At 37.9% G+C, this 16,123-nt stretch overlaps 1 protein-coding gene across 1 annotated transcript in view; it reads right to left on the reverse strand.

The window, feature by feature from the left end:
• Positions 1–1,347: 1,347 nt before the first annotated feature.
• GRID2 (glutamate ionotropic receptor delta type subunit 2) overlaps positions 1,348–16,123 on the reverse strand; it is a 1,417,443-nt gene continuing 1,402,667 nt past the window's right edge. The window contains exons 15-16 of the mRNA XM_037020242.2: positions 6,961–7,201; positions 1,348–4,285 (exon numbers count right to left, since the gene is read on the reverse strand). Coding sequence (XP_036876137.2) covers positions 3,863–4,285; positions 6,961–7,201 — 664 coding nt within the window. The 3' untranslated portion in view covers positions 1,348–3,862. The remainder of the gene's footprint in view (positions 4,286–6,960; positions 7,202–16,123) is intronic.

Genomic DNA, 16,123 nt, shown 5'->3' on the forward strand with positions numbered 1-16,123 from the left:
CCTAGCTTTTCAATGTCAGGTGAGTTATTTCCATCCAAGGGAGCTCATAAACGCTACCTCATGAGAGGATGTCTACCAACATTATTGAACTGATAACTATGGCCATAATTGCTAGCCATTTATTAATATCTGATGACAAAGACTGCAAATAGAATTTCTTTTTAGATATAAAATGTTCTAGAAAGAAGTTAACTTTTAGTGAACCAGTGCAGTGTCTTTTATCAATTACCATGAGATCTATATTTAAAGATAAAACCTATGTTTACTGGTATAAAAGTTCTTAGTTCTGCCTTATTTACTACACTCTAATCCAGAATGTATTTCACCATACCAAAATTCTGGTTATAAAATATTAATAATTTGTTATGCAATAGTGTGACTTAGAAGGCATTATGTAGGGTATATAGATATTCTCATCCCTTTTTTCTTTTTAATTGATGAAGCAAAGGGCCATTCAGCAAAGTCTATTTTATAAAGTATTTATTCAGTTGACAACCACTCCCAAACTAAGAGAGATGAAAAATAACATAATTAAGAAAACTTGATATGTATGAGGAGGAAAGACATCTTACAATTGCCTAATGTATGGTTACACGAAAACCTGAGTATAAATTCTGATGTGGTTGGAAGTAATAACCAGTTCTCTTAATGATTCACCAACAGAAAAAACTCAACATCTGAGAGGGATAAAAGTACGTGGGTAAAAGGTGTTTGTCTTGATTTGAAACAGCAAGGTTGGTGTAAGTGGTGCAAACCAGGCAAGCATGGGCTAAAGGCAGTAGCTCTAGACAAAAGCAGAATCTGGTCCAAGCTGTGCCACCGGCTGTGACTTGGGGAAGTAGCCTGACTTGCCCATCTGTAGAGCAACTGATACTCCAGTGGCCCCACACGGAAGGAAGCTTCACAGACATTTGCAGGCTAGGCTTGGCGAGAGGACTGAGTAGAGGCATTGTACCTGAGCTGTCCCTACATTTGCAACCCATGAAGACCTGTGGATGTGACTGAAGGATGGCAGAGTTACATGGGGGAAAAAAAAAGAGACCCATTTTAAGACTTAGATTTGCCAAACACTTGGGCAAGTCACAGCCTTTTAGCATCTTAGGTTCCTGTATTTGTAAAATGAGGGAGATAGTCTAGATCTCTATAGTTACTCATTGTTCCAACATTTAAAAAATAATTTTTAATGGAATTTTGAAACAGAAGAGATTTGAATCTGAACTGAATATATTTTCAGATATATATCCATTGAGTGAGTTAATAACAGGACCACTCAAATATTGTTCAAGTGCAGAAATAACAGTTTTAGAAATAATCTTGGAGTCAATTTTTAAATTAACAGATTTAGTATGATGAATATTTTCCTAATAGCAAAGCAATTATTAATGCATAAATTCTACATTTAATAATTACCCTTAATTTTCTTTTCTTCTTTGCTATAATAAACCCTCTTCCTGCTATTATAATGGTTGTATCGTTTATATGAAACAGGATAAATTTCTTCCATAAAAAGTGTTCACGGAGACATCCATAAATATAAACATATTTGAAGAAAAACAAATATATTGTTGGTTTAAACAGTCTCAAAGTGCAGAAAGGCAGTCTTTCATTGGTTTAGGACACCACATAGTGTTGTTTGTAGAGAGCCACCCATTTTGGCCTAGTTCTGTTAGTAAAACTTGATGTTTTTTATGTTTTCATTACCTCAGGATAAATTTTTAGAAAAACTCAATTTGATCTGTGAGAGAGCATTTTAAAATTTTATAGTTAAGACTTCAACGGTATGAGAACAAGTTTAGAAAACATTTTTATTAGACAAATTATTTAGACAAATTATACACAGAAAGCTCTGCCACTCATAACTGAGGCCTCCAAAAAGTGTTTTGTGTATTTGTATAATAGGCAATACATCAAAATAGGCCTATTTTAAATATTGTACATGGTTAACAGTTTGTTGATACCGAAAATCACTGCAACATCTGGTATGTCCCTATACAGCTTGTCGTAAAGATTTTTTGTTTAAAATCAGAATTGTGAATGAGATAATGAGTGTTACAAGGGAAAACAAGTTGTGCATGCACTTAGATACTTGTTACCCTGGAAACAAAATGGTTTTTGCATGATAAGAAATTTTTCTGCCTTACACAGTAGACAATATTTGAAGATTTAGTACAAAAACAGTGACAGTACAAGATGCTCCCCAGAACAGAATTAGCATCAAAATATAATATACCTTAAGAATATACCTTTTAATTTCTCCTAAAGTAAATCACATAGGCTGATTCCTATATCAATCCTAGCTACGGAATGAATTAGATTAAAATAAGTGTATGGTTGCGTAAAAACACAGGATAAGTTCTTGCTTCCTACTTAGCACTTGTAATTTAAGGATTACAAACAAAGTTCATTCTACATTTCTAACAGGTGAGATGCTACCTTAAAAGGGTTGTGCACAAAGAGGCACTGTGTTTGCTGTCATCCCTCTATACTTGGCACATCCCTTTACACTTGGCACTAGTGTAAAAAATACATAACTCCTCCAAACAGAACTGAATAAAAAAGGGGTTAAGTTGAGAGCCCATTATGGTTATTATATTTTCTTCTTTAGGATAACATATGACAGTAATTAAGGCCACATCAATATTTCTTAAGGGCTCCCACCTCTCCCCAGCTACAGTTACATTGATTGGCTTACTGCTTTGGAAGATAATTTATTAACCTTCAATGATCTATGTTTAAACTCTTATAGAGCTCTATGCGCTGTTGTGGATGTGGTTCAGCTAATAGCAGTTTCCATTTAGATAATTAATTAAAAGTAAAATGATCAAGGTTAGCTTTACACGCTGCTGAGTAACAAATGCAAAACCTATTCAAATGTGTTACATCTAGGAACAAATACTAAATCGCCCTGGATGTTTTAATAACAAAAGTACAAAATATTCTCTGTTGGCAAATGATGCAGTTCAGAATAACATTAAAGCAACCTGCCTTTTCTAACTGAAAAGACCCCCTGCACTATACATAGTTTCTGTATACAATACTCTTTTTTTAAACTAAAGCTTTATTAAATGAATTGCAATAGCAATGGCTGCCTTTTAATATATATACACATTATATAGGTGCATATATATGTATATATATATATGAGATACTAATTTATTTAACACAATAGAGGCTTCTGCCATATGATAAAGTTTACTGTACATAAGAAAAGAACTTTTAATACTGTACAATCACATAAAGGTCATATGCACTGTTGCAGTGCGAGAGTAGTTTTAACTGTAGTCTTGACTGGCATATTAATGGCTTTTTTGTAAACCTAAAAAATTGCATTCTCATATTATGTGGCCTGAATGGTCTTGAAATTATTCTATAAACACTGCAGGGGTTGCCTTTGGTCCACAGTTAAAGGACACTCAACAGCAGTGGAGCATTATATGGATGCAGCAGAAGAATGTGAAAAGACTGAAGTTATTGCAATTATACTTTTAAAAACAGAGAAATGTTATGTAAGAGGCCTTTATGTAAAATTAATCCTGCATAAACTTTTAGTATACTCAGTGCACACTTCCTATACTTGAAGTACAGTATATGAAAAGCAGACTAATAGGATCCTAGTATACTATATTCTGGGGGAACAAGTTGAGTAATGAAGAAAAGTGGAGGAAAATGGGAAGAAAGGGAAAGAAGAGAAAGAAAAAGAGGAGAAAACAAGAGGGGGGAGGTGGGGAGAAAGAACTAGAATTGTTACTAATAATCCTGATTGAAAAAAAAATGTTACATCCATGTTAGTCCCACAATATTACAGTCGCTCCTCGCAAAGGGAGTCCTACAGAAGAGACAGTGAAGAGATTTTGTCTGCTGCTCATATGGAGGTGCCTCGGTCTGGATCGTTACCCAGATTGAGCCCCAGGGTAGGAGTTGGTTGATAAGGAATGGATGACATTGTTTTTATGGGGCTCCTGAAAAAGCCCCCGTTAGGTGCCCTGTGCCTAAAAGGGCCAGTTCGGTGCTCAGGCACGTTGCCAAAAGCGAAACCAGAGGCAGCTTTAGCGGACAGTGTGCGGCTAAGAGTCTGGATCTGCTCTGGGATAAAGGTGGTTGTGGTGATATGAGTGTTCCTGAAATCACTGATTTGCTCCAGTGCTTGTCGTGTTGGCAAAGTGTCAATGTCCAGAGGGGTCAAGTCAATTGACGAGGTGGAAAACTGTTTATGGGGGCTGTCGTCATCTGTGCACAAGCTATTTACACGTCTATGGAGGTGCTCCAGGTCAATTTCCTTGTCATCCTGGAGATGAAGAAAAAGAAGATAAGGTTCTCATCAGTACTAGCTTCCATGGTTAAAAAAAAAAAAATAGTTCAGCAAACATGATATGTAATCAACTGAACTTTGGGGTTTATTCATTTAATAAATATTTCTTGAGCACCTAATATGAGCCAGGCACTGTGCTAGGTTCTGGGGGTACCAATATGATTCTCAGAGAAGGTTATCTGTATAAATATTTTTCTTGCACTGAGAGTTCTAAGTACATCACATGCAACTACACAAACATGGGAGCAGTAGATGGGAGATTGCTTCTCTAGGAGCAGGGAGAAACCCAGGCAAAATCAAACAAATAGAAAGTATGGATGAGATGCCATCTCCCCACCCCAGCCACCCTCTCCTTTATGCATGCTTCCTGCTTTCCCGGGAGGGTCTCATTCCAAGGTGGAGTTTTTTTTTTTGGTTGTTGTTCCCTTCCACTACTCATTCCTAACTGTAACTTTTCACTCCTGGAGACAAGTGATTTGATACAGTATTTCACACTGTTAGTGACTGTTAAGTGTTATTTCTCTTCAGGCTACAGAGACGTGAGATTGTTTAGACAGAGCAATATTCAACACAAGAGAATCAATTTCTAACTGAGGGATTTCACACCCTTAAGCTATCTGGTACCTGAATGAGGCAATATTGTGAGGTTAGCAGGACCTTTAAAGACCCCGTCACGTCATACATGTGCGTGACAGCTTTAGTTTAGGGCCAGATTTATGTTAAATGGCCTCTAAATCAAAGATGCTTCAAACTATGTTCATGGGGTCTTAGTAAGAAGGCGCTTAGTAAAGAAAAAGAAGTAAAACTTCAGGCTTCTGGTGTTGAAACCAACTCATAAATCCCTCAGGATTTTCACTAGATGTGAGCATTAAAGCCCAATGTTTGAAAAATAAAGTTAGGAAGAAATGAAGTTGTGTTTTTTATCAGTCATATTTATAGCCATGCTCAATACATTAAATTATGAAGATTTAATAATATCTATTAATCACAAGAGGAAAAATGTTTGTTCATGCAATCTGGATTAGCTGTCATGAGCTAGAATGGAGTGTGTATTATTTTCATTGTGCTGTTATAGTACTCCTCAGTGAAAACTATCCTGATGTGCATCACTGTTTTTCCTTCTCCTTGCTCATTTCAGAATCCAATAAAAAATATCCATTAATGCGGTATTATCACTGAGACTTTGGAGGGCTGAGAGGTATAATTTTATGATTCCCATAGCAACTATAATGTAGTCATCCATCAACAGATACAATAATGCAAAAATTTAATATCATATATAGTAATTCAAAATATAAGGAGCTTGGGGAGTCCTTAATTTCAGATTTTTTGAGAATATGAAGCCTCAGCTATAATGTTGCATTAATGTGTTCTTTTGCATTGAATCAATGTCAATAGCGATACCACAAGCTTATTCCATAAAGAAAACACTACAATAAAACCTGATTAATTTTTAGTTCATACTCCACTAATTTAGAATATATGCTCATTCAGACAGGCAGGAAGCTAAGATTTATCTTTGTTGAGCCAAGCAAGCTTTTCCTCATAAATGGTGCTTATCAGTTTTGCATATAAGGTGATAGGCAAGAATCCTTAGACTACTTTAGAAAACAGTATGTTTGAAAGAATACAGTAACATGCAAAAATTCACATGCAAATGAGAAGTCATTTTTATTTGTGCATTAAAGTAGATCCTCTCAGGATTCACTTTAGACATCAGTTAGCCAAGGTTTATGCACAAAAAGTTTAAAACTGTCCTTCTTTGAAACTATCCAGCAAACCAAATCATTCAGCAGATTCAGGCTGGTTTTCATTTCAATTTGTGAAACCTCAGAGAGTATGATTTCATTATATGAAAAGTTTTCACCTTTTTGGTTCAGTGGAAATAAGATAAATGAACCTAGTAGTTTATTTAAACTTCAGATTTTCTCTGGTACTTCTAAACCCCATAATTTTTTAAGAAAATGGCACATGCCACTTGAGAAGCAATATTATGTGTAACTCGGCAATTATTCTTTCAGACCTCCAAAAACATTTTCATATGGCCCTGGAATTTAGCTGATTCAAGAGTGAAGGAGAAAAATTGAATTCTAGATGATTCCATGGCATGGATTCGTTAAACTTAGAGTCATTTAAGAGCTAAAGACATATCCCCAGTTTTATATGTCTACATACAGAGAGAGGGAAGCAGTCACTTGTGATGAAGAGAACATTCTGATTATTTTACTGTAGCACTGCATTCCTCAGGCTGAATCTTTGAGACACAAGGGATTTACCTATAAGTTAAACAGCTAATTGAAATAATATCATAGCATCTTTGTGAATTGGTCAAGGAAATCACAGCCTTTAAAAAAAACTGTTGAGTTAAAAGTCTATCTTGAGATTTGGGGGAATTTCAAAGCCTATTATGGCACACGAAATTGTCAGTCTTTCAAACACTATAGTCTCCTCTTTGTTTGTCTGCCCTAAATGGAAATTGTATTGGTCTTACTGATTTTATATTTTGATTTTCACAAATTGGTTTTCAATCTTCAAAGAAGAAATAAGGACCCCCCACCCCCACCCCCATTACACTCTTCCTTGTGATCATCCTCCCTGGAAGTATACCTGCTTATTGGCTCAACTTAGTGTCAAAGATCTCAGTCAAGTACCTCTTTTGATGGGACCCGGGAGCCTTTCCTCTTGTTCCACCATGTCTCCAGCATGGCTATAAAGCAGGAAAGGACAATTCCAGCAGCCAGGATACAAAAAACTCCTGCAAAGCTCTTTATGTCCAGGGCACCTCCCTTCTGCTTTGTGTCCACTGATGAGTACAGGTCACATTGACCACTTTTTGGCCACCATTTATGCTTCAGGATGTCCATGTCACCATTCTGCTGAAGCTCCAGGATCCTTGGGGTAAAGAATACAGTCATGTGTTATTGCAGACATAGTTATTGCTTCAGTCCACAACACATCCATTTATAACCCCACCTCTAAAGGATGGTGGCTGTCAAGGCAAAATGAATATACATAGACCAGCCTGCAGATGGAATGTTAGGGCCCGGAAAGCATTATCGCTCTGATTCTATAGACAGCTTTGTGTCACAGGGCTTTTCCCTCTCCCTTCCCCGCTTCCTTCCTCGTCTTTTTTTGGTTCTATTCTATAATTCTAAACACCCCTCCCCTGGTTTGTTGCAATGTGTTTTTACAATTACATTTCAGAGGCCCTGATTTTATGTGGTTTCCAGCTGCTGCAGTTCGGTGCTCCCTCCCTACGTGCAGAGCGATGCTCTGGATCTTAATGCTTTTATGAAGAACGTTATGCTGCTTAGAGCAAGATGCTGGCATAATGTCGCCCAGCATATGCTACACACAAAGAAATTCAATTAAAAAGGCTTCTATTATTTAACACAGTGTGGGAGAAAGCCTTGGGACAAGTTTGAAGTTGATAAAATACATCATTTCTGGTTTTTCATACGACTGGTCTAGTTTTCCTTTTAGTGCCAAAGGGGAAATAATCTTATCCTGGAGAACAAGAAGAAAAGTTGATGAGAGGCTTTCAGAAGTACTTAAATTCAAGTAAGAAATACTTTTCTTCTTCTTTTTCTCCTCCAACCTCCAGAGAGTCTGAGGGTAGCTCCAAAGACTACAGCTTTTTAAGTGTGATTTTCTAGAGGTTTTACTCTCATGCCTAAACACTTTAGGCTTTACTTGAGACTGCCTGCTCGGCCCTCCTCCAGCTGTGCCCCTTCCGACAGGATGAGATTGGTCAGGGCAAACGCTTGAGCCAGAACCGTGTGCCCCAGGCCCGGGAGGCCTTAGGATTTCCTGCCCCCATAGCCCAGAGTATTCCTCCTGACCCTTGAAGACCCATTCCCGTGGATTTCCACCACAGGCAGGCGCACTGCCAACAGTGCATCAGAGGGCTGTAGGCCCTGAGTCTGGAGAGCGCGGCCAGAGCTCAGACAGCTTTGTGTGGGAGACTCTTCACTGGACAGGACAGAGGGGACCAGGGGCCAGGGGCCAGAGGCCAGTGCAGAATGCCCACCCAGTCACGAATAGAACCTCAAACCTGGCTTCCTAGAGGTCTTTTACCTGAAGGTAAGAGAATAAAACATTTTATCCAACTGTTTTTAGCTTGATTTATAATTTGTAAATAGCTAGACATAGTTTACATAGAAACATCTTATGTGGACCTGTATTTGTACTCTTACCCCATGTCTGGGATTATTTGGGGACAGACTGCTTAAAACTTTAGCAAGAAAAACAAAGCCTCTCTGGAAGGAGAAAATATTCGCTTTTGGTAATGTGTTACCTTTTTACCTGTTTTATGTTATCCACATGTCTATAGGAATGAGCCAAAAGATAATGCTGGGGGTGGAATCAACATTCACCCTGAGTTAAGAGCCAGACCAGCCCCAGGGGCTCTGAGGGGAGTGGGGCCCAGGTCACTGTCGTCCACCTTTGGATGTTCCCGCAGGGACAGCTCTGCGCCTCCTGCTGACACCACGGACTGACGCTGCCCTGGGGCCTCCCTCACAGCCTGGGCTTGTTTCTTAGGTAACTGATCTGTCTAAACTTCTGTGGCTTCGGTGTCAAAAAGCACAGCTAATTTGGTAAATTTTTCTTTACTGAAATGATTATTAATATTATTGGATTATATTGCACCCTTATTCCAATTTGTGTCCCAGACAGTCATTTGTATTTCCAGAATTTCTCAAAGTGTGTTCCATGGCAGACAGGCATCTAAAGAGCTTCTGCAAGAGAAGGATTCTGTGCTCATTAAGGAGAAACACCCTCGTGGAAATTTACAAGGAAGTCAGCCTATTAAAGGCTTTAAGAGGACCTGCAGAGAAGAAAACGCGTATGATTTTTGTTTAATTCAGCATTTCCCGAACATATCTGACTTTCATTCTTCTTTCCTAATTTTTCTGCCCTGAAACATATGTTAATAATGCATGGAGCTAGCCAGTGTTTTAAGGAATACACGTAAGAAATAGTGCAGCTCTGCGGGGATTTGCAGCACCATATTGGGTGTCATACACGTGCAACCAGAGCATCAGAGTTGCTCGGTGTATCCATGAACCACTCAAATGATGTTGGCAGACTCTTTAGGTATTTGCCTACTGTAGTCAGGGCAGTATTGAATATCTTGAAGGAAAAATTTAGTCATCTCTAAAAAAATAATAATTCTTAAGTTTGAGCTTATAGGTATATGCAGAAATAAAAGGACACATCAGCAGCATTTGCTGAATGAGAATATATCTGTCACAAAATTAGCTCCCATTTCCCTGGCCTCCTACTCCCACCGCTTTGTGTCAGTCAGTGTCTGTGGAGGTGGACAGGTTTTCCTTCATAGCTCTTACCATCATTTAGAATTGTAGCTACTTGAATAATGTGTGTTCCCCATCCTGGCATGTGTACTCGCCGTCTCCCCTACTGGCTGACACACAGCAGGGACATATTATTGACTGAATATGTCCAAAAAGTTTTGGGTAAATGGATCCTGCCCTCAGACTCTACTTTTTTCTTATCATTGTTGCTATTTTGGATTTTATTTCATTCCCTCCTATTCAACTATCCATCCAATAAATATTTAAAGGGTGATTTCATGCCAGGTATTTTCTTGGGTTCAAAATTTATGCTAAACTGTAACTGCACATTCCATTCCACCAGAATGGCTGGGGCAACACAGTGAAATCATTTCTTTTTCACACCCTCACTTCAGGTCGGTTTGTTCTCTCATTCATTCAGGAATGGATCATTGCTTTTTTGCTCTCAGTTGCATCTGGTATCGTTTTCAATGTGTCTATATTATTTCCACACCCGGAAAACAATTTGGTTTGAAACATGATCATTGAAGTATACATACTTGATGATATCCATTTCGATTCTAATGGGGTAAAGGGCCTCAAGTCCACAGAATTTGTTTTAATTGTAGAATTTTTAGGTTCAGCAAGCTGGGTGGTGTGAGTTACTGGGAGGAGTAAAGAGGAAAGAGATTTCTTTACATGCTTTCAAATCTCATCACACAACAAAGATATCTTCATATGGTTGATCTCAGGAAGTATGGTAGACGAGGTACTGCAGAGAGCTCCCATCTCTGGTGAGAGACAGAGAAACTGGACCGTAGGATCTCTCTGTTTAACTCTGACTAGCCCACAACAGCTCCCAGGAATACGGGCTGGCATGGAAGAGGTGTTGGAAGGGAATGAATGTTCTCTAAATCCAGAATTCTGCCATAAATTCTTGCTACAAAATCTAAATATTTCATCAGAAATACACTCTCCATTATATTATTTAACAAAAGCCTATTTAAGGATTAGGTAAAGAAAGTGTAGCAAACTCTAATGTACTGCCTTAAAGACTAATGGGATGAGTCCTTATATAATGAGGATTTTTTTTAATGTTCAAAAGCACTGGCATCTTTAAATGAGAGGTAAAATCACAAGTAAAGTTTCACCTTTTAATGATAAGCAATATTGATGTGTGCGTATGTGTGTACAATGCAAGAATCTAGTTGCAAAATTCTTAAATGTGTGCAAAGAGAAGGTGGTTGAAGGATTATGTGTGTTATATGTACAATTTCCACAAGATGGCAGTCTTTGCTCATAGAGAGCAAAGTGTTCCTGCCATTCTAGTTAACCTGTGGATTTGAAATGTGTGTAAAAGTAAACTTGGTGCTGTAAACATGAAGCTGTGAGAAAGTTGGATAGTACACCACGATGAACAACTGAATGAGTAAAACCTCTTCTTGGAGTGTAGTCAGAAAAATTCCTTCCACTTTTACCCCTTTGGAGAAGGGTCACGGTGAGGATACACAAAAGCATCTTGCTCATTGCTTGGCACCTAGTAGGCCACCCAAACTCAAAAGCGAGAATTATTATTGTCAGTGTATGTGACAGCCGTTCTTTCTCTGGCCTTGTTCTGGTACTTATTTCCTAATGGAGAGTTACATTCACACTGATTCACTACAAGAACATTGTTTTTCCTTCTTTTGTCCAAAAATATTAAAACATTTGTAATCTTATCGAACAGAAACTAAAACTTAGCTTCGATATGAAAATGGCTAATAGATAATCCTGCATGCAATACACTCTTCATTGATACAAAATGACCAGATTTCAGGGAAGGGAGTAGGGAAACAAAAGATCCTTCTTTCATATTCAAATAAAAATATTCAACAGGTTTGAGGTGTTCATCTTGAAAAGCTTTTTATACTTTGAGGATAACCTCATTTGTGTGTGAGAATTGCATGAATTATTGATCACTTACCATCCTTTATCACTACCCCAAAAATTAATTTTCAAATTTATTTATAACAAAATTGGTTGCTGAAATATGGATGCGAATTTCTAGTCCCACATAAGTAACTTTGATTTTGCCTTTAAATACTATTGCAGTCTCTGTCTTCCTTTCTAGTTTTCTTACACTAAATTCATCCTGAGATGTAAAAAAAAAAAACAATACTAGTTATCTGAGAAAAAGGACATTGGATTTTTAGTGTCTGCTGGGAAAGAATATAGGGTTAATCAGAATTTTTTAAAGTGCAGGAATTCATTTTTCAGATCATGTATGTAGCTTGCAATGGGAATTTTTCTCCTTGTGTTCAGAAAAGCATAAACTACTAGAATAAAGGAACACGGGGGACATCATCTATTCTTTATACTTCCCCCTCCACCCATTTTATGGATGAGAAACTGGATCATACAAAACAATTCCCCCAAATTATCACATTCAATAAACGAGATTTAAATCATGTAGCACACCAGGGGAGCCAGGGATGAAAGGCCTGGGGGCTCCAGCCACCGCAGGCCTTGCATTAGCTTTCTTGAGGGGTAAAGGGATCAATATTCCAGCAATATTCTAGTATGTCATCTAAAATGTATCTGTTGGGAAGCAAGATAGTAGAGATTAAATGACTTTTTCAGTGATTAATACAGAGTCAATAGCTGAGTTGCGGCTAGTTCTGAGGTCTGTCTTCCAACATATCTCCCTCTGTCAGCCTACACAGCATCTAACATGGAACTACTGAGAGAAGAGCTATCTCTTTTAGTTTCAGAGATTTGTTAGACCCTGAGTAAAATTGTCATCAATATGGTTCCTCTAAACCAAACAATATAATTGTAGCATGATTGCAAATTTATTCACACTACAATTTGGGTATGCAAAGAAAACATAGCTTTTCCCTATATCATAATTGATCTTCCTCAGGAGCACCAGGCCCACTGAGCAGTGGGAACAATCTAAAATTAGCTCAGTATGATTTAAAATTTAATCTGATCTCATAATTTAACATGTCTCTAGCTCTAGCTCAATTTACTTGAGTGAACGACTCAGTCCTTCTGATTTTTCCGTTTCCCTTGTGCTTTTCCAAGATGGCATTAGGATTTATGGAGGATGAGAGGACATTATGTACCGGGGGTTTGTGGGGAGGGATCTACTGGCCTCTTGCTGGTCCTTGGATCTGCTCTGGCAGCTGCCTTTGAGGCATGGGGGCGCCTAGCTTCAGTCCTTAGACATTAACTGGTGACTGCTGCTACAGTCGACAGAGGCTTTATGTCTGCTAAAGTTGGTGAATGTCCTTCTCAGTTCTTTTTGGGCTTGTGGGCCTCTGGGGTGCTCTACCTCTGCAGTCATACCACATGGGAGCCAGAAAGGCCTAAGAATGAAGACTGAAATGTTGCTTCTTCCTGAACGTGAAGCTCTGGCTTCTCGGCCCTTTGAGGTGTCCTCTGTAGGTATAGGACCTGAAAAGCCCAGGAAACCCCATAGAGACCAGACGGGAAGGGGAGCTTCAGGTCCTCTACTCTTGGTGTGCATCTGAGTCCGTCCAGTGGCCTCCAACGTGCCCATCTCCCTCTGCTGGAAACCTTTGGCAAGAAAAGCTGCAGCTTTCCTGTGCTGTCCTGGATACCCCTCTTACGCCTCAGGTCTTCCCACTTCTTGGCCTGTCATACTGAAAGGGAATTTTAGCTTCATAATGATGGAGACTCTATGATGTGAGACCTGCAGGCACTTCTTTAATTTGGAAGTATTGAGGCAACTTAGAGCTAGGGATTGGTGAGGATGAAAATACAGAATTTTAATATTTCAAAAACATTTATCTATAACATACTTATGACCTGTATGTAACCAAAATTAAAAAGATATTTAGGATAGAGTCTCATTCCTGATTAATATTTAATGTCACTTATCACTGAGGAGAAAATTTCAGAATAACAAAAAAAGTAAAAAACACTTTTTGACACACCAAGTGGATCTATTTTGGCCCAGAATATCCACATTGTTAAATTCATTTGCTGGGTTCTCACAAAATTTTCCTCTCCAAGGTTACTGGGAAAGAATTATTAATAGCATGTGAATGGTTTTCAGCAAAACAACAGCTCAATAGGTTTTTCATTCATTCATCATTTCTTTCATACTGGTCTTGGAAAATATAGGTAGACTTAGATTGATGCAAAAACACTTACCAGAGATTCAGGTTTTGCATTCAAATAAGTGACACTCTGACTGGCATATCTGGTATCATTATTTGAACATCAGAGTTATAAAAACAAATTCTATCAACTTTCTGTGAATCAGGCATCAGTCAATATTTTCTTAAGCAAAATCTCTTAATGATCAGTCAGTAGTATTAGACACAAATATTTACTGATAGCATCTATTCTCAGTAATACCAGATAGCCTAAAGGAGACTATTAGAAGCTATTTCCTATGCTTTAATTGAACTTCTAACTAGTTCTTGCAAGTTAGTTGAGCCAGATGCCAGTTACTTAAATCCAGTCCACTAAGATTGCCTGAGACCTCACATAGGTGAATATGGTATTTCAAATAAATTGATAACTATCGTCTGTTAGACCAGGGGTCATTAAACACTTTTTTCATTAAGGGCCAGATAGTATTTTAGACTTTACAGGCCATGTAATCTCTGTTGCAGCTATTCAACTCTGCCCTGGTAGTTACAATAACAGGCCCAAGCCACATTTGTCCTGTTGGATAGTTGCTGAGTCCACAGTAAATAATTCTATGAATAATTCTATGAAAGCAACAGTTCCCATTTTACTGACAAAGGTACCGAAATTCAGAGGGTCTGTTTGAAAGCCAGAGATTCTGACTCATATTACAGAGTTTTGACTACGGATTGATACTTAGTACTTAGTATGTAGTAACGCCTATTATTATTAATATGTGTGTGCCTTTCAATGAGTACTATGATCATACATTGATTTTGTATATATCATGCATTTGTGAAAGAATTTGATGTACATTGTATGTTAACAATGGCAGTATAATTTTTCAAGTGGATTTTGGATTTCCTTGGTTTCCTGACTATCCTGGAATATCCTGGACATTTGCCCTGAGATCGGGATCACCCATATTCCAAAAGAGCGTTGCCTTAATTATTTGAGGTCAGGTAGTAGTCATCATCTGATATATGTTATTTGTTGAATCATTTTCTAGGCAATGGAAACTTTATCTTGAATTCAAAGGGATATGAACAAATACATTACTGGAAGAAATTCCAGGGAAGTGATTATGATTTACTAAGAATAGGCAAGACAATCAACTGAGGCAGAAAAGGTGGTGTCTTTTTTAATCAAAAAATATAAAAATGTTTTGTAATTCTGTGTGACTAGAAGTACTGTAAACTGATTAGGAGTTTTCAGGGCTGGTAAAAATTACTATAGATGATATATGAGAGTGACAGCATATTAGTATTGGGAGGCAATACACGAGGGGTCTGAGAGATGAGGTCATACTTGACTCCTGCCCAATGAGGTGACGTGACCTGTCCATCTCCCAAGCACAGGGCTGCATCCACAGGGCTGGATTTAATTATATGCTCAGTTACTATTGAAGACTGCCCCATATTAGAGGGCTGCATAATTATCCTGTAAAGCTTGAACATGATATTTCACTTTTAAATTTGAAAAAGATAGTCTGATAAAATCTTTAACTGGTCAGACCTGGTTTTCTTATTAAGAAAGCAGTGTCCATGTCCTTACATAATAAATAATGTCTTCCTAAGGCGTCCATTTTTTGGTGTATGGGGAAGAAACTGTATGCCTACTTTCCTATTTTCCAAAGAAATAACAATAAGACATGCATGCATAATGCTGCACAGTTTATAAAACACTTATCAAAAACATTGCATATCATTTGATTTACTTCTTAAAATAACCTTGTGAGGAAAGAATTGCATTGATTGATTGATTGATTGGTTGCTCTGTGCCCCCATATCTTATTCTTGTAAAGGCCTTAAGAAAGTCAATGTTATTAAATTCTTGTTTTTAGTAGAAGAGATTGAAGCTAAGAGGTGAAGAAAATGTCCCAAGGCCACAAGGCTGGTTAGTGATCAGCCAGCTCTCAAACCTAGGCCTTCAGACATCTGAGCCTTTTTCTGAATACACTGTCAAGATTTTTATTATCCCTGAAGAAAATCTGTATAAAAAGAAGCTGTCTCTTTATTTCCTGCTACTTTATTAATTGAGAGTTGACTATTCAAGTTCCTTGGCTAACACGTCTTCCATTGTATCCATTTACAAACATTACACTTCGTGTAACACATCCTGATGTCCCCAGAAAGCCACTTGAATATCACATGAATTCATTAATTTCTTTGTGATTAGAGTAAACGTCAGATGAATTCATTAGCAGGAGGCACTTAGGGGACTTTGCCAGTGTTACAAAACAAATAAGGAAGTGGTGTTCTTAAACCTTATCCTTACTGTGTGTAAGTCAACATAATGTGAGTTTCAATCTATGTCCTATAAACTTCCAAAGTTATCCCAAGGAAATTTTTCCTTAGAGTTTAAACAATAGCCCATA

Source organism: Manis javanica, chromosome 5 (genome assembly GCF_040802235.1).
Source record: "Manis javanica isolate MJ-LG chromosome 5, MJ_LKY, whole genome shotgun sequence".
NCBI lineage: Eukaryota > Metazoa > Chordata > Mammalia > Pholidota > Manidae > Manis > Manis javanica.